Raw genomic sequence first — 24,489 nt, 5'->3', positions numbered from 1 at the left:
TGGGGGAGAAAGCATAACACTGTAAGTGCCTGGGAATTAATGTAGTTGTTAAGGTTACTTGAGGACTTTCATAACCACAACTCTGAGAATCTTTAGGGAGGAAGTTTTCCATGCTTGGCCTTAGCTCAGAGGTAAATTCAAACAATTTTAAAATCTGAAATTGTTAGAGGACAAACCAATGTAGGATTAGTTCCTCAGTTCTGCCAAAATAACTTTGTTGTCAGCATGTTCAACTGGCACACATGCAGTAGAAATATCTAACATAAATGGTTATGATGGTTATCGCTAATATGCTGAAAACAATGTTTCTCCATAGGTGTTCTCCTGCAGTGTTTATATGCTGTCTTCAGTGGAGCTTTCTGCAATAGGAACACCAAGGGCATTAAAAGAAAACTAAATTTTCATTAAATGGTTAATCTTAATGTAGTAAACATTCAGAAGTAATGAAATAAACATTCAGAAGTAATGAAATAAAAATGCTAACAGTGCATTCCCCCCTGCCCCCCCCAGTATGCTGCATACTGAACTTACCTTTTGAACTGAACTAAACTTGCATGTTAAAAATAATTATCAGGGAAAGGTTCTTCAGACATTGCCCCTGCTTAGACTGGTTTTATATTATTCTCTTCTTAAATTCTAGTACATGACTCTCAACCCCTCAACCAAAAGGAAGAGCTCTGGATCACCTGACAGAAAGCCCTCTAAGAAGTCCAAAACTGATGGATCTTCACTGGGCCAGCCACTGAGCCCTACGCTGTGGTGTCATGTTCATTTGAAGAAATCTATTATTGGCTCCCCACTAAAAGTGAAGAACTCTAAGAACCCAAAATCCTCCAAAGAGGAGTTGGAGGAGGTGATGAAAATGGTGTCTCCAGACAAACTTGGCACTGACTTCCACATTCCTAAGAGGAGCCGACTAGGGAAGGGCAGCGACAAATCCTTAGACAAGAAACAGAAAGGCAAAAGGGTTCTGAATGGGCAGAAGTCCCCTGGGAAATCAAAATCGCCCAGGAAAGGTCTGAAGAATCCCAAGATGAAACTGAAACAAATGACACTACTGGACATGGCAAAAGGCACCCCTAAGGTGTCTAGAACTCCTAAGAACTCAGCAGGGACTCCCAGGTCCTCCAGCAAACCCCAGAAACATCTTCCTCCTGCTGCACTCCACCTCATTGCCTATTACAAGGAAAACAAAGACCGGGAGGATAAAAAAAGTGCCCTATCCTGCATCATCTCCAAAACAGCCCGTCTACTGTCAAATGAAGACCGAGCCCGCCTTCCTGAAGAGTTGCGAGGGATAGTACAGAAACGCTATGAACTCTTAGAGCACAAAAAGAAATGGGCCTCCATGACAGAGGAACAGCGCAAGGAGTATCTGAAGAAGAAACGGGAGAAGCTGAAGGAGAAACTAAAGGAGAGAGCAAAAGAGCGGAAGGAAAAGGAGATGCAGGAAAAACTAGAAAAGCAGAAGAGGTATGAGGACCAAGATCTTAAAGGAAAGAATTTGCCTGCTTTTAAACTAGTGGATACTCCAGAAGGACTTCCCAATACTCTCTTCGGGGATGTGGCCATGGTGGTGGAGTTCCTGAGCTGTTATTCAGGCTTACTGATGCCAGATGCTCAGTATCCCATTACAGCAGTCTCCTTGATGGAAGCCCTGTGTGCAGAGAAAGGGGGCTTTCTCTACTTGAACCGGGTGCTGGTCATTCTTCTGCAGACCCTGCTGCAGGATGAAATTGCCGAAGACTATGCTGAGTTGGGAATGAAACTCTCGGAAATCCCCCTTACCTTGCATTCTGTTTCTGAGCTGGTCCGCCTGTGTCTCCGCAAGTCAGATGTACAGGAGGAAAGTGAGATTTCTGATGATGTAGATGAGAGCAAGGATTCAGCTACCTTTGAGGATAATGAGGTACAAGATGAGTTTTTGGAGAAGCTGGAGACATCGGAGTTCTTTGAGCTGACATCTGAGGAGAAACTACAGATAGTTGCAGCGCTCTGCCACCGAATCCTAATGACTTACTCCGTGCAGGACCATGTAGAAGCAAAGCAGCAGATGTCAGCTGAGCTGTGGAAGGAGCGGCTTGCTGTACTGAAGGAAGAGAATGACAAGAAAAGAGCAGAAAAGCAGAAACGGAAAGAAATGGAGGCTAAAAACAAAGAGAACGGGAAGGATGAGAACGTGGTGGGAAGGAATGACAAGAAAAAAATGGAGATGGTAAAAACAGAGCAACAGATGGAAATAGAGGCTGAAGATATGATCAGTGCTGTGAAAAGCAGGAGACTTCTTGCTATTCAAGCCAAGAAAGAGAAGGAGCAACAGGAGAGGCAAATGAGAGGTACGATACTGGAGTGTGTGTGTGTGTGTGAGCGCGGGGGAATGGGATACAAAAGTAATGTAGACAATTCAGTTCTCCATTTTCAATAGTGTTACCTGGCCATGAGGGATTTTATGGCTGGTGTTTAAGGTCTCTAGTTCTGTTGATGGGAGGCATTGTGCAGCCTGCAGGATTTTCAAAGCCACAGCTATGTGGTGCTTTAATATTACTCCAGTAGCTCAACATTTGGTGTGCTATGTGTCAGATCCTCTTTGAGTTTTGCCTCTTCAGAAATCCCCCACAAAGTACCTTCCAGCAAGTCTATTTTTGGTGGAGGAAAGTTCTCTTGTGCTTGCCAAAATCTGGCTCCTTCCAAGAGATGCAGAAGACCTCTGCCCATGAGCCAATTCCCAGGAATCTGGTCCACTAGCTCCCTGCTGCAGCTAAGTGTACTACTTTACATATTGCCACATTATCACCAGCAGCCCCTGCCTAACATGAGAAACCTGTAAACTTCCATTTTAAAATTGAAGAACTCCTTAAAAAATGCTCACTGGGATGGGATTTGTGTAGATCGGTAATACCAGCACTTTTCATATCTGCCATGTGATATTTTATGTTAACCACTCCATTACTATTTCAGACTTTCATAGAACCATACACTGCAGTTTTAAAGAAGTGTAGATACAGTGCTGTCAAAAGCTGCCAGGTTAACAGCCCTTTGAAAACACCAGCACACTTCTCTTGTTCATTGAGGATTTTTTTTACTGAAAATAAAGGATAAAATCATGAGAAACATGCCTCCTTTCTCCCCAACACTGTTGTACCTACTTTACTGGAGACTGCCATATGTATACATCTACTGTCTCATCAGCATCTCCCACACACCTGGGATCTGAGAGACCATGACTGTGTAACCATTAACTGGAGACAAAAAGCCTCTATGGTAACCCCTTAGTTCCCTGAATCAAATCACTTACCTTTCCATAGTTTTCCATCTTGTACTAGATCTCCTCTGCCATTTCTCCCTCTTCACCCCCCCCTCCCCCCCCGAACAGTAATACTTCCCCTATAGACATTGTAGAAGGTGAATAAGGGGAATAGAGTTTGAGGAATTCACAAGGCCAGGTAGAGAGGCCTGGAAGGGTGACCTTCCTTGGGGCCACCTAGCCCAGGCCACCCCTGTACCTGGATCATACAAGGAAATGAAAGAGCAGCTGTTAGTTTTTATTCTAATGTTTATTTCCTTTTGTTTTATGGCTGAAGTAACAGCAGCTGAACACAGGTGAAGAGAATAAAATTAAGCTCCTGTTCCTTCAAGCACTGATTTCTAAAAGTGTCAGTGATTGTAGTAATAAACCCTAGGTCCCTAGAATCAATCTAGCTGTGGAGGCAGCTGTAGACCCTGTTTCATGGAATTTTCCAGGTGTTAGGAACCTCTGCCCCTCGTGCCACTGAGTGGTTCCTCACGTGGGACAAGAACCAGATGAATCAGAAAATGGAACAAATTAATCAAAAATGGGAAATGGTGTAAATATACCATAGACACTATAAAAAAAGGAGTACTTGTGGCACCTTAGACTAACAAATTGATTTGAGCATAAGCTTTCCTGAGCTACAGCTCACTTCATCGGATGCATTCAGTGGAAAATACAATGCGGAGATTTATATACATAGAGGACATGAAACAATGGGTGTTACCATACACACTGTAATGAGTGATCACTTAAGGTGAGCTATTTCCGGGGGGGGGGGGGGGGAGCGGAACCTTTTGTGGTGATGATCAAGGTGGGCCATTTCCAGCAGTTGACAAGAACATCTGAGGAAGGGGGGTGGGTGGGGGAATAAACATGGGGAAATAGTTTTACTTTGTGTAATGACCCATCCACTCAGTCTTTATTCAAGCCTAAGTTAATTGTATCCAGATTGCAAATTAATTCCAATTCAGCCATCTCTCCTTGGAATCTGTTTTTGAACTTTTTTTGTTGAAGGATTGCCACTTTTAGGTCTGTAATCGAGTGACCAGAGAGATTGAAGTGTTCTCCGTCTGGTTTTTGAATGTTATAATTCTTGACGTCTGATTTGTCCGTTTATTCTTTTACGTAGAGATTCCAGTTTGGCCAGTGTACATGACAGAGGGGCATTGCTGGCACATGATGGCATATATCACATTGGTAGATGTGCAGGTGAACAAGCCTCTGATAGTGTGGCTGATGTGATTAGGCCCTATGATGTCCCCTGAATAGATATGTGGACACAGTTGGCAATGGCTTTGTTGCAAGGATAGGTTCCTGGGTTAGTGGTTCTGTTGTATGGTGTGTGGTTGCTGGTGAGTATTTGCTTCAGGTTGGGGGGCTGTCTGTAAGCAAGGACTGGCCTGTCTCCCAAGATTTGAGAGAGTGATGGGTCGTCCTTCAGGATAGGTTGCAGATCCTTGATGATGCGTTGTAGAGATTTAAGTTGGGGGCTGAAGGTGATGGCTAGTGGTGTTTTGTTGTTTTCTTTGTTGAGTCTGTCCTGTAGTACGTAACCTCTACATTATCTTCTGGCTCTGTCAATCTGTTTCTTCACTTCAGCAGGTGGATATTGTAGTTTTAAGAATGCTTGATAGAGGTCTTGTAGGTGTTTTGCCTCTGTCTGAGGGGTTGGCGCAAATGCGGTTGTATCTTAGAGCTTGGCTGTAGACAATGGATCATGTGGTGTGGTCTGGATGAAAGCTGGAGGCATGTAGGTAGAAATAGCGGTCAGTAGGTTTCTGGTATAGGGTGGTGTTTGTGACCATCGCTTATTAGCACAGTAGTGTCCAGGAAGTGGATTTCTTGTGTGGACTGGTCCAGGCTGAGGTTGGTGGTGGAATGAAAATTGTTGGGGGTGAGGAGGGGGATAGCTCAGTGGTTTGAGCATTGGCCTGCTAAACCCAGGGTTGTGAGTTCAATCCTTGAGGGGGCCATCTAGGGATCTGGGGAAAAAATTGGGGATTGGCCCTGCTTTGAGCAGGGGCTTGAACTAGATGACTTGCTGAGGTCCCTTCCAATCCTGATATTCTATGATTCTATGAAATCATGATGGAATTCCTCAAGAGGTTCTTTTCCATGGGTCAAGATGAAGAAGATGTCATCAATGTAGCGTAAGTAGAGTAGGGGCATTAGGGGACAAGAGCTGAGGAAGCATTGTTCTAAGTCAGACATAAAAATGTTGGCATACTGTGGGGCCATGCGGGTACCCATAGCAGTGCCGTTTATTTGAAGGTATATGTTGTCCTCACCCATAACTATTTCACATTTGGGGACAAAGTCACAAAGTTCAGCCACCAGATTTGCCGAGACATTATCGGGGATACCGTTCCTGACAGCTTGTAGTCCATCTTTATGTGGAATGTCGGTGTAGAGGGCTTCTACATCCATAGTGGCCAGGATGATGTTTTCAGGAAGATCACTGATGGATTGTAGTTTCCTCAGGAAGTCGGTGGTGTCTCGAAGATAGCTGGGAGTGCTGATAGCATAGGGCCTGAGGAGGGAGTCTACATAGCCAGACAATCCTGCTGTCAGGGTGCCAATGTCTGAGATGATGGGGTGACCAGGATTTCCAGGTTTATGGATCTTGGGTAGCAGAATACCCCAGGTCGGGGTTCCAGGGGAGTGTCTGTGCGGATTTGTTCTTGTGCTTTTTCAGGGAGTTTCTTGAGCAAATGGTGTAGTTTCTTTTGGTAACCATCAGTGGGGTCAGAGGTTAAGGCCTTGTAGAAAGTGATGTTGGAGAGCTGCCTAGCTGCCTCTTGTTCATATTCGAACTATTCATGATGGTGACAGCACCTCCTGTGTCAGCCTTTTTGATTATGATGATTAGACACTATGTTACTGCTCCAGGGAGCTGCGCTAGGGTGGCCGGGGGACCTGACAGGGTTTGGTCAGATCAAAATCTGATTTCCGCAGGCGGGGGAGGTGCCGGGTCCTTACCTGCGCCAGCCCCTACTCAGCTGGCGTTGCCTCCTATCTGTGACGGGTGGCTGCAGCTCCCAGCCCTGGCTCCATAGGCAAGTCCCTCCTGACCAGGGGAGAGGCGAAAAGCAGTGGGGTGTGGGAGGTTCCTGCACTCTTCCTGGTGTCTGTTTTTTAAATATTACAAAGTTGGCAACCCTAAGCTGTGCAGGGCATTGTAGGATCGGTGCAGGGAGAGCACCCAAAATAGGATTGTCAATGTGGAAACATGACACTTCTGCAACTTTCTCTTGTTCAATCACAAATGTGTAATTGTTTAAAAGAGATGTAGCTAGGGAAACGCAGCATTGGGTCTCGGGTGGAAATTTCCTTCACCACCATAAAGGCTAGAAACCTATGGAGAGTTTGTTTTAAATGAAGCTGAGATTCAGCAGCAAAACAGCCTGTTAAGGCCCTGTCCATATCTGTTGTCATCCCTTGAGATTCTATGCTGTCCCCGTAGGAGACCCCTTCTGGTCCTATGGCTTCTGCTGCTACCTCGGCTAATGCCAAGCCTGCTGCTCCACTCCCCATTCTTCAACAACCACTCTGATGTCATCTTTTGGTTGTCTCACCACTCTCTGAAACTGTCTCGGTAACTGAACTCAACTTTCCTCAGAAGTAGTCTCCTTCTGCATCATCTTTGACAACTTCACTGCTGTCTACTTGCCTTGCAACCTCTCACCTTAGTGAAGTGCTCTACTCTGCATCCAGTTTTTGTCAGTCCTGTTGCTGGTGACTTATCATTAAAATCTGTAAAAACAAAAAACAGGGTGGTGGCTTCTGTCACCCCAATTTTTGCCATGGTTGTCAGTTTTAGGGTCAACATCTATAATTAGAGGAGAGGGGATGAGGCTCCTATTCCTTGCTGACTGGTTCAAAACCAACTTTGTGAGGAAGCTGTCAACCAGGAGCCATCTTTATGCTATGTGGCTTCAAACAGGAAAGAACACCCATTTGTTTTGTGGATGTTGCAATTAAAGTAAAAGTTGTCTTCCAGTGTGACTGTTTTTGGTAAGAACAAGTATTTCTGTTGCTTGGTATATCCCTCTGTTTCTGAGAAGGAACATTCTCCCTCCCCATGTAAAAAGAAAAGGAGTACTTGTGGCACCTTAGAGACTAACACATTTATTAGAGCATAAGCTTTCGTGAGCTACAGCTCACTTCATCGGATGCATTTGAAGTGAGCTGTAGCTCACGAAAGCTTATGCTCAAATAAATTTGTTAGTCTCTAAGGTGCCACAAGTACTCCTTTTCTTTTTGCGGATACAGACTAACACGGCTGCTACTTTGAAACCTCCCCATGTAAAACTTCATGTTCGTTTTTAGCTCTTAATCTGAAAACCGAGTTACTAAACTGAGCAGTGTGTGAGTTATTTGAGCATGAAAAGGTATCTTGGATAATGATGCACTTCAGATGAAAAACTCTGCTTAAAAGGAGGAATGTGGCACATGAATGGAAGTCAAGAGATCCAAGTTCTGTTCTTAGCTCTGCCACAAGTAGTAGTCTTAGGCAAATCACTTATGGTCTCTGTTTCTCAATCATTAAAATGGGAATAATATATTCCCTATCTCATAACTGTGTTAAGCTTTACTCTTTTTATCGGTTTCAGAGTAGCAGCCATGTTAGTCTGTATTCGCAAAAAGAAAAGAAGTACTTGTGGCACCTTAGAGACTAACAAATTTATTAGAGCGTAAGCTTTCGTGAGCTACAGCTCACTTCATCGGATGCATTCAGTGGAAAATACAGTGGGGAGATTTATATACATAGAGAACATGAAACAACGGGTGTTACCATACACACTGTAACCAGATAGATCACATAAGGTGAGCTATTACCACCGGGGGGGAACCTTCTGCAGTAATGATCAAGATGGGCCATTTCCAGCAGTTGACGAGAACGTCTGAGGAATAGTGGGGGGAGGGGGATAAATAAGGGGAAATGGTTTTACTTTGTGTAATGACCCATCCACTCCCAGTCTCTATTCAAGCCTAAGTTAATTGTATCCAGTTTGCAAATTAATTCCAATTCAGCAGTCTCTCGTTGGAGTCTCTCGTTGGAATGCATCCAGTGAAGTGAGCTGTAGCTCATGAAAGCTTATGCTCAAATAAATTCGTTAGTCTCTAAGGTGCCACAAGTACTCCTTTTCTTTTTTCGTTGGAGTCTGTTTTTGAAGTTGTTTTTGTTGAAGTATTGCCACTTTTAGGTCTGTAATAGAGTGACCAGAGAGACTGAAGTGTTCTCTGACTGGTTTTTGAATGTTATAATTCTTGACATCTGATTTGTGTCCATTTATTCTTTTACATAGAGATTCCAGTTTGGCCAGTGTACATGGCAGAGGGGCATTGCTGGCACATGATGGCATATATCACATTGATAGATGTGCAGGTGAACAAGCCTCTAATAGTGTGGCTGATGTGATTAGGCCCTATGATTGTGTTCCCTCAATAGATATGTGGACAGAGTTGGCAACGAGCTTTGTTGCAAGGATAGGTTCCTGGGTTAGTGGTTCTGTTGTGTGGTGTGTGGTTGCTGGTGAGTATTTGCTTCAGGTTGGGGGGCTGTCTGTAAGCAAGGACTGGCCTGTCTCCCAAGATCTGTGAGAGTGATGGGTCGTCCTTCAGGATAGGATCCTTGATGATGCGTTGGAGAAGTTTTAGTAGAGGGCTGAAGGTGATGTTTTCTTTGTTGGGCCTGTCCTGTAGTACGTAACTTCTATATAATCTTCTGGCTCTGTCATTCTGTTACTTCACTTCAGCAGGTGAGTATTGTAGTTTTAAGAATGCTTGATAGAGATCTTGTAGGTATTTGTCTCTGTCTGAGGGGTTGGCGCAAATGCGGTTGTATCGTAGAGCTTGGCTGTAGACAATGGATCATGTGGTGTGGTGTTGTCTGGATGAAAGCTGGAGGCATGTAGGTAGGAATAGCGGTCAGTAGGTTTCCGATATGGGGTGGTATTTATGTAACCATTGCTTATTAGTGTGCTAATACTTCCACCATAGTGGAAGTGGATTTCTTGTGTGGACTGGTCCAGGCTGAGGTTGAAGGTGGGATGGAAATTGTTGAAATGGTGGAATTCCTCAAGGGCTTCTTTTCCATGGGTCCAGATGATGATGTCATTAATGTAGCGCAAGTAGAGTAGAGGCATTAGGGGACGAGAGCTGAGGAAGCGTTCTAAGTCAGCCATAAAAATGTTGGCATACTGTGGGGCCATGCAGGTACCCATCGCAGTGCCGCTTATTTGAAGGTATACATTGTCCCCAAATGTGAAATAGTTATGGGTGAGGACAAAGTCACAAAGTTCAGCCACCAGGTTTGCCATGACATTATCGGGGATACAGTTCCTGACAGCTTGTAGTCCATCTTTGTGTGGAATGTGGGTGTAGAGGGCTTCTATATCCATAGTGGCCAGGATGGTGTTTTCAGGAAGATCACCGATGGATTGTAGTTTTCTCAGGAAGACGGTGTCTCGAAGAGAGCTGGTAATGTAGGGCCTGAGGAGGGAGTCTACATAGCCAGACAATCCTGCTGTCAGGGTGCCAATGCCTGAGATGATGGGCTCCAGGATTTCCAGGTTTATGGATCTTGGGTAGCAGATAGAATACCCCAGGTCGGGGTTTTATCATTTGTAAAGTGCTCAGGTATCATGAAAGATGCCATTGATGTTGCCTACAAATAACTTTGGTGTTTGCATTCTAATTTAAATGGCCCAACCAGGCATTGGAGGTAACATTTTTCAGAGAATAGGGAAATTAAGTACTATTATATAACTTGCATTGCTGTGTTGTGATTGGAGGGAGCTACCAACACGACAGAATCCTTGCAATCTGATCTGACTTCTTTAAAAATGAGTTTCTATGCTTTGAGGAAAGTGACAGCACCCCTGTATGGGCTCCATCTTTTTATAAACATCTGACTGATAGGCACCTCATAAACTTTGCTGCTTTCCTATCTTCATCTGACCACTAGAAGGGAGAGAGCTTCATCTCCCCACCAAATCTGTTTCTCCCCCTTACCCCACAGAGCATTCTGGCAGCAGCAATGAGCGATTCTTCCTTCAAAATATGCCTTTCTCATCTTTCCCAAACAGCAAAAGATTAAATTGATGACTCATTTTGGTGTTACTAAAGGCCCATATGGTTCTGGGTAGCAGCAGTGAAACTGATCAGAATTGTCAGTTGCCCTGTGTTGGTTGGGAAAGCTCTGAGCAGGGACAGAGGCACTGGAGCTGTCTGCAGGCTCAGGAACAAATTGCATTCATTGTATGTTCAGGTGCCATTTGGAGGCTTTCTTTGGAATCTTAAGGGCTGGAAATTTTTTGAGAGCTTAAATTCAGGAGAAATTGATGGGTTCTGACAAATTAGCCATGACAAACTTCTCACTTGTCAATGGTGAATGGAGTTTTCAAACCATGGTAGGGGTCAAACCAAATCAGTGCTCCTGATCTGGTATCATATCAGCAGTTAGGAGCCAAAAGTAGTGCTTTAGAAGTACTATGCTGACTCAGTACAAAGCTTGTAGTAAAGCTTGTTCAGGTAACTAGTGAGCTGTGCAGGGTATGATGGTAAATGCGATGGAGTGGGGAAGAGGATATGCTGTTAAGAAATTAGCAAGTGTCAAAGCTGACAACCTTTCTAGCCCAGGTGCAAGCCTCCCCAGTGAAGGCGCCCACATTTGAAACTGGAAACCTGCTGGTATGCAGTAGAAACCAGAACCAACAAATTGTTTGTTAGGATTTTAATCACTCTTTAAAAGGCCGCCTTGAGAACTGCCCTGTAAGAAGGTGCTCTGAGCGTGCACTGTTGTAGTCCTCGGCTAGCTGTTAGCTATTCTGTATATCTGTCTGCAGCCCAAGTGTAGGTTGTAGATCTTTTAAGTCCTACCCTCCACTGCCTATAAAAAGGCTATTGTGAAGTTCAGGCAGCTATACACGCAGTAAGTATACAGAGAATGAGGCTTCAGTCCTAGGCTTCAAAAGAAGGCATGGGGAACAAGGACTAGCCAACATAGAGCAATGTGAGGAGCACTTCCAGCTGTTAGCAATATATGGGGAAGGTGCCTCCTGTATGTTTGGAGAAGGGTTATTGCCCCATGTTGTCTTGTTGCCTATCTCCCATTGTGATCAGAATTCCCCAGGTTGACTTCAGTATTTTGTTGGTTCCATTTTCTCAAGGATTTGAGCTCTAGTATTTAAGTTCTGAATCTACTTAATTAGATTTTTGATCAAGGATTATAATACAACTTTGTCTTTGGGGTCTGGATTTCAGCCTGACTTTAGATTAATTTTTGTTCCCTTTTTCTCAATGCATCTTTTACATAGTGAGGTGGGCCTGTTCTTCAGAGGCAGGTAAAGATGCAGGAGTTATCTGTAAAGTACCCTGAGCCCCTCAAAAAAGCTTCAGAGTAGCAGCCGTGTTAGTCTGTATTCACAAAAAGAAAAGGAGTACTTGTGGCATCTTAGAGACACAAATTTATTAGAGCATAAGCTTTCGTGAGCTACAGCTCCATCGGATGCATTTGGTGGAAAAAACAGAGGGGAGATTGATATACACACACAGAGAACATGAAACAATGGGTTTATCATACACACTGTAAGGAGAGTGATCACTTAAGATAAGCCATCACCAGCGGGGGGGGGGGGAGGAGGGAGGAGGAAAACCTTTCATGGTGACAAGCAAGGCTAATTCCAGCAGTTAACAAGAATATCTGAGGAACAGTGGGGGGTGGGTGGGGGGGAGAAATAACATGGGGAAATAGTTTTACTTTGTGTAATGACTCATCCATTCCCAGTCTCTATTCAAGCCTAAGTTAATTGTATCCAGTTTGCAAATTAATTCCAATTCAGCAGTCTCTCCTTGGAGTCTGTTTTGAAGCTTTTTTGTTGAAGGATAGCCACTCTTAGGTCTGTAATCGAGTGACCAGAGAGATTGAAGTGTTCTCCAACTGGTTTTTGAATGTTATAATTCTTGACGTCTGATTTGTGTCCATTCATTCTTTTACGTAGAGACTGTCCAGTTTGGCCAATGTACATGGCAGAGGGGCATTGCTGGCACATGATGGCATATATCAAAAAGCACAAGAACAAATCCGCACAGACACCCCTAGAACTCCGACCTGAGGTATTCTATCTGCTACCCAAGATCCATAAACCTGGAAATCCTGGACGCCCCATCATCTCAGGCATTCGCACCCTGACAGCAGGATTGTCTGGCTATGTAGAGTCCCTCCTCAGGCCCTACGTTACCAGCACTCCCAGCTATCTTCGAGACACCACTGACTTCCTGAGGAAACTACAGTCCATTGGTGATCTTCCTAAAAACACCATCCTAGCCACTATGGATGTAGAAGCCTCTACACCGACATTCCACACAAAGATGGGCTACAAGCCGTCAGGAACGGTATCCCCGATAATGTCACGGCTAACCTGGTGGTTGTGACTTTGTCCTCACCCATAACTATTTCACATTTGGGGACAATGTATACCTTCAAGTCAGCGGCACTGCGATGGGTACCCGCATGGCCCCACAGTATGCCAACATTTTTATGGCTGACTTAGAACAACACTTCCTCAGCTCTCGTCCCCTAATGCCCCTACTCTACTTGCGCTACATTGATGACATCTTCATCATCTGGACCCATGGAAAAGAAGCCCTTGAGGAATTCCACCATGATTTCAACAATTTCCATCCCACCATCAACCTCAGCCTGGACCAGTCCACACAAGAGATCCACTTCCTGGACACTACGGCGCTAATAAGCGATGGTCACATAAACACCACCCTATATCGGAAACCTACTAACCTCTATTCCTACCTACATGCCTCTAGCTTTCATCCCGATCATACCACATGATCCATTGTCTACAGCCAAGCTCTACGGTATAACCACATTTGCTCCAACCCATCAGACAGAGACAAACACCTACAAGATCTCTATCATGCATTTCTACAACTACGATACCCACCTGCTGAAGTAAAGAAACAGATTGACAGAGCCAGAGTACCCAGAAGTCACCTACTACAGGACAGGCCCAACAAAGAAAATAACAGAACGCCACTAGCCATCACCTTCAGCCCCCAACTAAAACCTCTCCAACGCATCATCAAGGATCTACAACCTATCCTGAAGGACAACCCATCACTCTCACAGATCTTGGGAGACAGGCCAGTCCTTGCTTACAGACAGCCCCCCAATCTGAAGCAAATACTCACCAGCAACCACAAACCACACAACAGAACCACTAACCCAGGAACCTATCCTTGCAACAAAGCCCGTTGCCAACTGTGTCCACATATCTATTCAGGGGACACCATCATAGGGCCTAATCACATCAGCCACACTATCAGAGGCTCGTTCACCTGCGCATCTACCAATGTGATATATGCCATCATGTGCCAGCAATGCCCTCTGCCATGTACCTTGGTCAAACTGGACAGTCTCTACGTAAAAGAATGAATGGACACAAATCAGACGTCAAGAATTATAACATTCAAAAACCAGTTGGAGAACACTTCAATCTCTCTGGTCACTCGATTACAGGCCTAAGAGTGGCTATCCTTCAACAAAAAAGCTTCAAAAACAGACTCCAACGAGAGACTGCTGAATTGGAATTAATTTGCAAACTGGATACAATTAACTTTAGGCTTGAATAGAGACTGGGAATGGATGAGTCATTACACAAAGTAAAACTATTTCCCCATGTTATTTCTCCTCCCCACCCCACCCCCCACTGTTCCTCAGATATTCTTGTTAACTGCTGGAATTAGCATACCTTGCTTGTCACCATGAAGGTTTTTCCTCCTACCCCCCCCCCCCCCCCCGCTGCTGGTGATGGCTTATCTTAAGTGATCACTCTCCTTACAGTTTTCATAGTAGCAGCCGTGTTAGTCTGTATTCGCAAAAAGAAAAGGAGTACTTGTGGCAAGTTAGAGACTAACAAATTTATTAGAGCATAAGCTTTCGTGAGCTACAGCTCACTTCATTCATGCTCTAATAAATTTGTTAGTCTCTAACTTGCCACAAGTATTCCTTTTCTTTTTCAAAAAGCTTAAAGCCTCTGATCTCAGTTTTTTTGCCTTCTTGCCAGAAGTTGGTTATTTATCCTGATCATGAGATGAAATGTCGAAGTAAAGCTCTTGGCTATGTTTACACTGCATGGGAGCTGTGATTGCAGCTAGGGTAGGCATACCCATGCTAGCCTTAGTGTAGCTAGTATTTCTTAAAAAGCTGTGAAGACACAACAGCGTGGACCCTGGCATGGGCTAGCAATATGAATGTGCGCTCCTGGTTCTGGGTGGGTTTGTTCAGCAACACAGGCTTCAGTGTAGGCTATATCTTCACTGCTCTTTTGGCTGTACTAGCTAGATTAAAGATAGCATAGGTATGTCTGCCTGAGCTGCAATTGCCCTTCCAGTTGCAGTGTAGACATACCATTCATCTGCAGGAATCCTGCCACCTTTCACTATTTCATTCTGTTGTGGACATCCCAGGGGATGTGGGAGCTACTAGGATGCCAAGATCTTTGTCCTGACAGGTAACCTAAGCTTGCTGTATTTGAATTCTTCTGCTGATATGGCAGAATATGTGAGAATCTGAGTTACTAGAGCATGTGCTTGTCCCTCCTGTAGTCAGGTTTCCAAGCGCAGCAGTTCTGCTCTATGTGGCTAAGTGGGGTGTGCCTTCCAGTCTACAATTGTCCATTTGGTAGGCAGCCTTTAGAAAGGGTCCTTTATGGTGAGGACCTGAGTTGAAGCAACTAGTCAAATAAAGTGAAGATGATGCATAAGACCATGCTGAGGAACAGGAGAACAGAAAATAAAATACTAGTAATATTAAAGTCCTTCTCTTTGCCTCAGGCCAGCTCACCCTCCTACTTTGGCTTTGTTCTGCATTCTTGTGAGAATCTCTCAAACTGAAATTAGCAGCGTTTGAGCTTGAGGTTTGGCAATCTTCAGATGCTGGACCCTTGGGCAGTTGCGTGGTCTGAATTGAGAGAAACTCTAGGGTTTTTTCACATGGGGGGGTGGCGGTGGAGGGAGTCCGTAGTAACTGGTGCATACTAGCTAATGTTCACAAGCTACTCTGCAATAACTCCCCATGTAGACACTCCTATTGCACACTGAGTGCCTTTATGTGCATTAGCTTAATTTACTTTGGAAATGCATTAACAGAAGTTACCAGTAAATTAATCTTTTCTTCATCTGACTAATCAGCAAAATAGAAACAGCCTATTGCAATATGTGGTGAATCTGGTTACAGTAGTTTTCTTTTAATGTGTCTGGTAATCCCTGCAGTAAAACTGGAGAAAGAAGCAGAGGAGGAGAGAATCCGGAAGCATAAAGCTGCAGCTGAAAAGGCTTTCCAAGATGGGATTGCCAAAGCTAAGCTGGTGATGCGCAGAACGCCAATAGGAACTGACCGTAACCACAACAGGTAGAAGAGCTAACCGTAAAGCTTCCCTGTGCTATCTGTATCCCTTGTACTGCTAACGGTCCTGTGAGATGATCGCTTCCTTTCTGTTGGAATAGAATGTTACAATTGAATATTTCATGTATTTGAGATCTTTTGTACCAGTATACAATGCATTACTGTGCATCGAGAACTTCAGGGGCGGCCTACTGTAAAGCTAAAATAGAGATGAGACCATCTCCAAACTGCTGTAGCCTGGGGGACCTACATCTCTGCAGGAGGGATGCATGTCTCTCAGTCTAATCCAGTAGTTCTCGGTCTACTCAGGCGGGCACCCTTTTTTCTAAATCAAACTTTTTTGATGACCGCTTGCCCGACGCTTACAATAAACTAAGAGTAAAAAATGTCAGTGATAACCCTATGTAGTTGATACGTGTTTTGAGAAGCTGACAGGAAGTGCTTCACCTTGAAAAGTAAGAGTGTGCGGGGGAGTGAGGGAACAAGAGTTTTCTTTGTTTTAGATTGTAATAAAATTTCAGTTTCTTCGTCTCCTGATCTGCTTTGTGGCCCGACCCAGTAGTTGAGAAACAGTTGGCTAACAACATCAAACTGCTGGCTATAGTAGTTACCATTATCCTTCTCTCATTCAGACTTGGTGTATGGTAGACTTAGAAAGAACTGTAGGATAGTTTCTTCTTATTGCTCATGCTGCACTTCTGCTGAAGATATAGATGCATGCACATATTTTAAATGCCTGCATACTTGTGTTCTCTCTTCTCGTGTGTTTATGTATATGTATTTTTTCCATGCAACTCTTGTCCTCCTGTGGTTCCTGCAGTGATGTCTATGCTCTTTACAGGTACTGGCTGTTTTCAGATGAGGTTCCTGGCTTGTTCATTGAGAAGGGCTGGGTACATGACAGTATAGACTACAGATTCATCCGTCACTTCCAGAAGAAGGAGGAGGTGATAGATGATGATGATGATGATGATTACTACCCAATGGGTAAGATCAGCCAATTTCTCTTGCGTATCATCTTTTCAGTAATGGATCCTCTTTGTTACTAGCTGGAGTTGGGGATGGATTGGCAAATGTATGACCATGTAACAGACCAGTAAAGGTGCTGTTCTTCAAGAGTGTCAGTGTGGATCCCACTATAGATGTGCATGAGTCTTGTGCGTGAGATTGGAGTCTTTTGAATAGAATTGTCAAGGGTTGTGCTAGTACCTCGTGCTCCTTATTCTCCCATCTGAGGGGGAGCCATGATCTGTCTTCAGTTCCCTCTTAACTCTTGTGGCAGTCAGGTGGAACCTGGCATGTGTCCAACCCACTAATTCTTTGCTTTGTTAAACTTTCTCAAACTCTGCACAAAACCTTCAGCACTTTTCTGATCCACTGACGACAGAGGCTGAGAATGATAGTGACTAATCTTGACTGAATAGTCATGGTCAGACACTCCCCTGCCCAGGGCTTCTGAGCATGCTGGATTCAAAACCTTCATGCTTCAAGCCTTGCCCATCCTGCAGTGCACTGAATCTGTTGAAAAACAGATGTGGGAGAGTGAGGGAGCAAGAATCCCAAATACTGAGCAGATGTTTGGTGTGCCTTTAATTTGCCACAAGAACACGTAAGTCATGAAAAGCATGGTTTGAAGCTTCATTTCTGGAGCAATTTATGAAGATCTCTTTGATTCTGAGAAGAGCTCCAAGTAGCAGACAAGGGATCCCAAAGACCAGTACAGAGAAAATGGCACAGAAAAAAGACTGGCCTCCTCACCAAAGTAGACTCAACCAGCGCTGCAGACACTATCAGCGTCTCTGGTACCAAAGTGCAGCTCTGAGAGGGACTGCTGTGAACATACAAGCAGAGACACTAGGAAGAGCTCAGTGTCTTCTCACAAGGATGGACCCCCTAAAGCCTTGGGATAAAACCATAAAGCCCCTCATGGTATTTAGTACTAGTGATAGGGAGGAGCCTGTGGCACAGACTCTCTCCTCCAGCACCAACTCTAGTTCTGGCGATGCATCCCTCGATGGCCTACAACTGAAGATGTTTCTGGAAGAGCCAGGACTGTCATAGGAGCTGATGCATGCTCCAGTGACAAGAACTCCATGTCTCCCAGCACCACCCTTGGAGAGCAGGAATCAACCTCATCTGTCAAACATGTTCACTGCCTTCAAGCAGAGAACCCTCTACTTGGAGATCTGTGGTCAACACCACAAAGGCATGTCATCTCTCTCTGCAGGTCTCAATTGCTGCTTCTTGTGAAGAATGGCATTGGACTAGCCAGTATCAATAAGTCAACTGTGCACTTATGTCTTATCACCATCGCCCTATTGGACTTGCTGTGTCCACCATCACGCACCTCTATAAGCCTGGTCTCCACCGTATTTGAGGAAGAGGTCGCTCTTGCCACCACCATGTCTGGTCAGACTGCCTATGCCAGACTACAAGGAAGACAGAACTGGGGGCAGAGCAACAGCAAGGTCCTGTGTCATGAGCAAAAGACGTCTCATCTTCATCACCTGGTGAGGTGATATCCTGAAACACAATACTGGAACCCGATTACTTCAAGTTTGAGTAGCAACCGTCTTAGCCTGTATCTGCAAAAAGAAAAGGAGTACTTGTGGCACCTTAGAGACTAACAAATTATTTTAGCATAAGCTTTCGTGAGCTACAGCTCACTTCGTTGGATGCATCTCATTATCATCACTCCTTTCAGATTACTTCAAGTAATTCCAAGAGCTCCTATGAGAATTACTTAGATCCCGGAAAGACGGACGTTGATCATATTGAAAAAATATAAGTTTATATTTTGACAACTCTCAGTCCAGCCACAGTCGCCCTCCTCATAAATGACCAGGCAAAGGCCCTGTGGTAGGTGCCTGCCACAATAACACCCACTGTAAAATGGGTAGAGAAGCAGTACTCAATCCCTCAGACAGGGTTTGAATACTTCTTTGCCCGCCCTAACCAGGGCTCCTTATCTGTCTCAAAGGTACAGGAAAAATCTACAGTAAAACAGAATGCCCCTAAAGACAAAGACCCCAAAAAGGCTCTATCTACTTACTCCTCTGCTTTTCTGCAACTGCAAGAGGCAAATTATTTTTTGAGCTGTGATAGCGATGCCCTTTCTCTTAAAACTCCTGTGTGACAACAGGAAGGCACCCAGGGAAGTAAAAAAGGTAGGCCAGTTGGTGGCAATTGACATTTCCAACATTATGGTCAGATCTATGGCCATGGCAGTGACAATGCACAGAACATCCTGACTCAAGTATTGGGCATCCTCCGAGGTACATGATTGGGGACCAGCCCTTTGAAGGCATGGAATTTAGGGAGCAAACAGACAGCACTTCATGCTCTTTTGAAGACTCAAAGGCTCCCTGGGGACTGTCACCCCAGCCTCATGCTGTACCATCCTCAATCCCAGTCAAGACCACAAACACCTTGCTGTCATTCCAAGCAACCTGAGTGCCATGCCAATAAAAAGCTAAAGTATGACAGGAGTCACCCAACTCCTTCTTCCTTGGCAATGTATTTCGCTCCTCAGTCTATCAGCAAATTTGACAGGATTGTCAGGAGCCTCACCAGATCCATTTCAGAGAGCATGACTTTTTCAGAAGCCATCTCACCCCATTCCACCACGGGTGATCTGCCATAACATTGTACAAATTGGTTTTAGAGGCCATTGCCCCTGGCTTCCCCCGCCCTCTTCAGGGACTCCTCTCAGGAGAGCCTGCTACAGGCAGAAGTGGTCTTGCTGCATCGTCTAGGAGGCTGAGGAGCTGCCACCAGATTTCAGGGGAAGGGGCTTCTGCTCCCAGTATTTCCTTATCCTGAAGAAGAAAAAAAGGGGTCTTTGTTCTGTCCTAGACCTGAGAAGACTCAATGAATACATATGCCATTTCAGGATGACAACTCTTGCCTCTGTCATTCCATATGTTTATGCTCATGGCTGGTTCATGGCTCTCTACTTGTGTGATGCATCTGCATACTTCTATACTGCTCTCTATCTGGGCCATGGGAAGTACCCAAGAGTCCAAGTGGAACCCAACCGTTACCAATCCAGGGTATTGCCCTTTGAATTCTCCACAACAGTGTTCACAAAATCCCTGGCAGAGGTGGCAGAACTCTTAGGGAGCAAGGGAATCCATATATACCTATAGTGAGATGACTGGCCGATCAGGGATAGGTTGCAGCAGGAGATGTTAACAGCTCTGGAATACATATTTTACCTGCTCTCCCAATTAGAACTCCTTGTGAACTACAAGAAATAGCCTGTAACAGCCATGCAGATAGTTGATCAGAGTGCCTATGAACTCTCTCAGGGAGAGCTTACATGTCAGGTGTATGTCTACAGTGCAATTAAACACCCGTAGCTGGCCCGTGTCAGCTGACTCAGACTGCAGGGCTGTGAAACTGTGGTGTATGTATTCAGGCTTGTGCTGGAGCTGGACTATGGGACCTTCTCCCTCTGAGTCCCACAGCCCAGGCTCCAGCCTAAGCCCAAACACGTCCACTGCAGTTTTTTATAGCCCTGCAACCAGAGCCCTGAAAGCCTGAATCAACTGACATGGGCCGGCTACAGGTGTTTAATTGCGGTGTCATCATCGGCAATGATCCCTCCATTCGAGGATGATCTCTACCATGGATTTACATATGGGTCCTGAGATGACTCGAGTCCAATTCTGGAACCACAGATCTGCCCGCAGTAGGTACAGACATTTCCTGGCAGGCCAGCTGCCTGCTGGGAGAATTTTTTTTTTCCCTTCCTTCTCTCTTTATTCAGCTTTTGAGGGCAAGGCGCTTCTCAAAGTGGGCCACTGCCTGATGGAGGATGTAGCCCAATTGGGGTCGGTTGGTGGCTTGCTGCTCCCAGCTTGTGATGTCCACATCAGTTTTCTTGAGATGCTTTCATTGTGTCTTTTTTAGTGTTTTCTCTGACCACCACAGGATCTCTGACCATGGGTGAGCTGAGAGTAGAGGACTTGTTTTGGGAGGCAAGAGTTTGGCATCTGTACACAATGTCCAGCCCAGCGGAGTTGGTGCATTAGGATCATTGCTTCAATGCTGGTGACGTTGAATCATAGAATGTCAGGGTTGGAAGGAACCTCAAGAGGTCATCTAGTCCAATCCCCTGCTCAAAGCAGGACCAGTCCCCAATTTTTGCCCCAGATCTCTAAGTGGCCCCCTCAAGGATTGAACTTGACAACTCTGGGTTTAGCAGGCCAATGCTCAAACCACTGAGCTTCTCTCCTCCCCTCCCCACCATTGGCTTCATTGAGGATGCTGATGTTAGTGCAGCAATCTTCTCACTGGACACAAAGGATCTTCCAGAGGCATTGTTGGTGGTACCTCTCCAGACTCTTGAGGTGCAGTCAATAAAGCATCCATAAAGAAGTATAGGAATAACCGTTGTCTTGTAGACCTGAATCTTGGTGTCCTGCGGTAGGTCACGGTTCATGAAAACGCTTTGGAGCAATTTCCCAACGGAAACACTTGCACACTGGATCTCACAGTTGTTTTTTTGCGTTTTGAGAAAGTTGGCTACCCAGGTAGCAAAAGTGCTCGACTGTCTCCAAAGTCTGACCTTTGGTGTGCGTGAGGAGGGCACAGTCATCAGCATATGGAAAGTCAGTAATGGGTGCCCTAAGGACACATCTCAGATGCCAGGTCTGGGGCTGCTAGGCATCCAAGCATCACTTTATCAAGAGTCATAATCCCTCCCAAGGTCCTACAAGAACTTGATGGCTGGACCTGGAGAACATTTTGAAAGTTCTCCTTCTTGACCCCCTTCCCTACAATGACTCATAGCAGATGCTTCAGGGACAGATTGGGGTGCCCATCTGAACTATCTTTAGATGCAAGGAACCTGGTCCCAGTACGGTTTGAAGCTGCATGTCAATGTCCGGGAACTCGGGGCCATCTGGCTAGTCTGTGTGGTGTTCCTGCACTGCAGAGCCCTGCAGCCCATGCAGATCTTAATGGACAACATGTCCACAGTGAACTACGTAAACAAGCAGGGATGTGCTCTCATCTCCTGTGTGTCAGGAAGCCATCAAACTATGGACTTGGTGGTATCCCCGTGGGATAGTCCCATTGACTCTGCACATTCTAGAAGCCAGCAGCAACTGGGCTTCTTACACAGGCATGCAGGCACTTGAGTGGACACCGCAGATGTCCACCATAAAGCCAATATTTCACCAGTTGAGGGCTCTCACAATAGATCCATTTTCCAGACAGGACAGCACTAAGTGCCCAAACTTCTGCTCCAGAGAGTGCACGAGCCTGGGCTGTTCACCAGATGCCTTCCTGCTCTAGTAGACTTCAGGCCTCCTGTACAGCTTTTCCCCCAATTACCCTGGTCCCCAGGCAATCACCTGGTGGGAAAAAACCATGCTGATCATAAATAGCTCTTTATTGGTAGAGGCTATTTTGGCATCAGACCTCATTCACACTTCCATTCTGCCTCCTATCTGTCTCTGTCTGCGTGGATGTGAGATCCCAGCTTCGCTGCCAGATATTCCAAGGACTGCAGGTCTGAGTGCACCTGACTGTTTGGTTGTTGGCTGGCTTAGCATGACAGACTTCTCAACAGGTTCAAGAAATTCTCCTTCAGAGCAGGAAGCCATCTACTAGGAAGACATACTTTTCAAATGGAAACAATTGTCCATATTGTTATATTGTTAATTGTCCATATGGGCAATCCAATATAATCTAGACCCAGTTGAGGCTCCAGTACCAAAGGTCCTCCATGATATGCTGCACTTGAAACAAAGTTGATTGGCATTTAATTCTCTCCAAGTCCACCTTGCAGCAGTAATGATGTCATACCACAATACCTCACCCACCTTGCGTCTCTAATATCCTGGGACTGACACAGCTACAGCAACACTGCATGTACACTCCAGTACGGTCATACTTGCTCTTTGTACATCAGACCTAGTACTGAGACTCCTCACAGGCTTCCTGCGTACTTACCCACCTGTCAGAAACTCTACTCCTATATGTTTCAGAGTAGCAGCCGTGTTAGTCTGTATTTCCAAAAAAGAAAAGGAGTACTTGTGGCACCTTAGAGACTAACAAATTTATTTGAGCATAAGCTTTCGTGAGCTACATGCTCAAATAAATTTTGTTAGTCTCTAAGGTGCCACAAGTACTCCTTTTCTTTTTTACTCCTATGTGGCATCTCAACATTGTTCTCCTGAAACTTATGGAGCCTCTGAGTCATTATCAGACTGTTAGATACATCATCTTCCCATTAAGGTGGACTACTTGTTGCCATCACTTCAGCGTGGGTCAGTGAGTTCCATGCCCTCATGGCTGGTCCTCCGTACAAATCCTTTCACAAGAACAAAGTGGTTTTAAGACTGCATCTTAAAACTCATCCTTAAGGTGGTATCAAGTGTTTAATCTAATCAATTGATCTACCAGTCTTCTTCCCAGAGCCCCATGCAACATGCAGAGAGAAGAAGCTTATATACTTAGGGCGGTTTTTCAGAGCCTTGCTCTATATTACTGTAGCAGGACCAAACCTTTTATGCATTTTTTGTCTTTGTGGCTTTAATGACACATTGGAAGGTCCAACCATCTCGTCACAGAGACACTGCATTATCCACTTAGATTATCTCTACCTGTAATCAGTAAGCCTCTTCCCTCCAAATGTCAACAAATGCTGCCTGTGCTCTCATGGAGTACTTCGTTCTGCTTTAGAGACATGCCAGTCTCTGAGATTTGCAGAAATAGCAATTGAAGTACATAATCCACTGACTTGTTACACATTTCATTCTTGCCGTGGCTGGTTGGTCTGATGCCACGGTTGGGAGGGCAGTACTGCGATCTTTATTTATCTAATCCTGTAGGCATGCCTCATTCCCACCATCTAGATCATTCTTCTTGCCAATCACCTACAGTGGGATTCACATTGATTGGTTATCCTACAATACAACATTTCAAAAAAACCAGCTATTGTGGATCCCACAACCTGGCCTCCAGCCACTCTTTTCAGAGCTCTCAGGAGCATGGGCTTTGAATTGCAAGGGAACTGGAAGAGGGCCACAGTCACCCTTGCCTCGTACAGGAGTATGAGGCAGCACAGGGCATATGCGGTGCATGTGCACATACAGTGAGATCCACACTGACTACAACAAATCTCTCAGAACCACATAGACTGTGTGGTAAGTAATCTGCTACATAAAAGCACTCTAACAGAAAAGAAACAAGATAAAGGTAGTCTGCAACTGCCAAGATTCTAAATGAAACCAAAAACAAGGGTTTTGGGCCCTGTAGCTATAGAGCCTTTCCTGCAATTGCCCTAACTGAAGAGAACCTGGGGCTACTGCTTCAGGTCTCCATATACAATTGTCTGTTCCGAGGGTGGCCAAACTTACTGACCCTCCGAGCCGCGTGTGGTAATCTTCAGAAGCTCGAGAGCCAGGCACATTTGCCGGAGCTCAGGGCTTCAGCCTGGTAGGGCACACCTGCTGGGGCTCAGGGCTTCAGTAAGAGTGGGGCTGAAACCCCAAGCCCTGGCAGGCGTCCCACACAGGACTGAAGCCCCAAGAACCCCCTCCTGATGAGCAGAAGCCCAAGATCAACCACCCTTCTACAAGGCAGAAGCCCAGAGCTCCCCCCACCAAGCCTGTTGAGGGAGGGACCTCTGCAAGCTGCACTCATACTGTAAAAGAGCCACGTGTGGCTCGCGATTCACGGTTTGGCCATCCCTGGCCTATACCCCTCTCGGTTCCTTTTGATAGCTTGAAGGTAAGTATTTGGGACTCCTTAAAAT

At 45.2% G+C, this 24,489-nt stretch overlaps 1 protein-coding gene across 1 annotated transcript in view; it reads left to right on the top strand.

Annotated features, from left to right (window-relative positions):
- The window catches only part of BAZ1B (bromodomain adjacent to zinc finger domain 1B), an 88,363-nt gene that overhangs the window by 34,048 nt on the left and 29,826 nt on the right, over nucleotides 1–24,489 (top strand). Inside the window, 3 exon segments of the mRNA XM_038375520.2 lie at nucleotides 641–2,336; nucleotides 15,587–15,725; nucleotides 16,561–16,706. Coding sequence (XP_038231448.1) covers nucleotides 641–2,336; nucleotides 15,587–15,725; nucleotides 16,561–16,706 — 1,981 coding nt within the window.

This window comes from Dermochelys coriacea, chromosome 17 (genome assembly GCF_009764565.3).
Source record: "Dermochelys coriacea isolate rDerCor1 chromosome 17, rDerCor1.pri.v4, whole genome shotgun sequence".
Taxonomy (NCBI): domain Eukaryota; kingdom Metazoa; phylum Chordata; order Testudines; family Dermochelyidae; genus Dermochelys; species Dermochelys coriacea.
The sequence above is the reverse complement of the archived record's forward strand: the minus strand, read 5'-3'. Positions and strand labels throughout refer to the sequence as shown.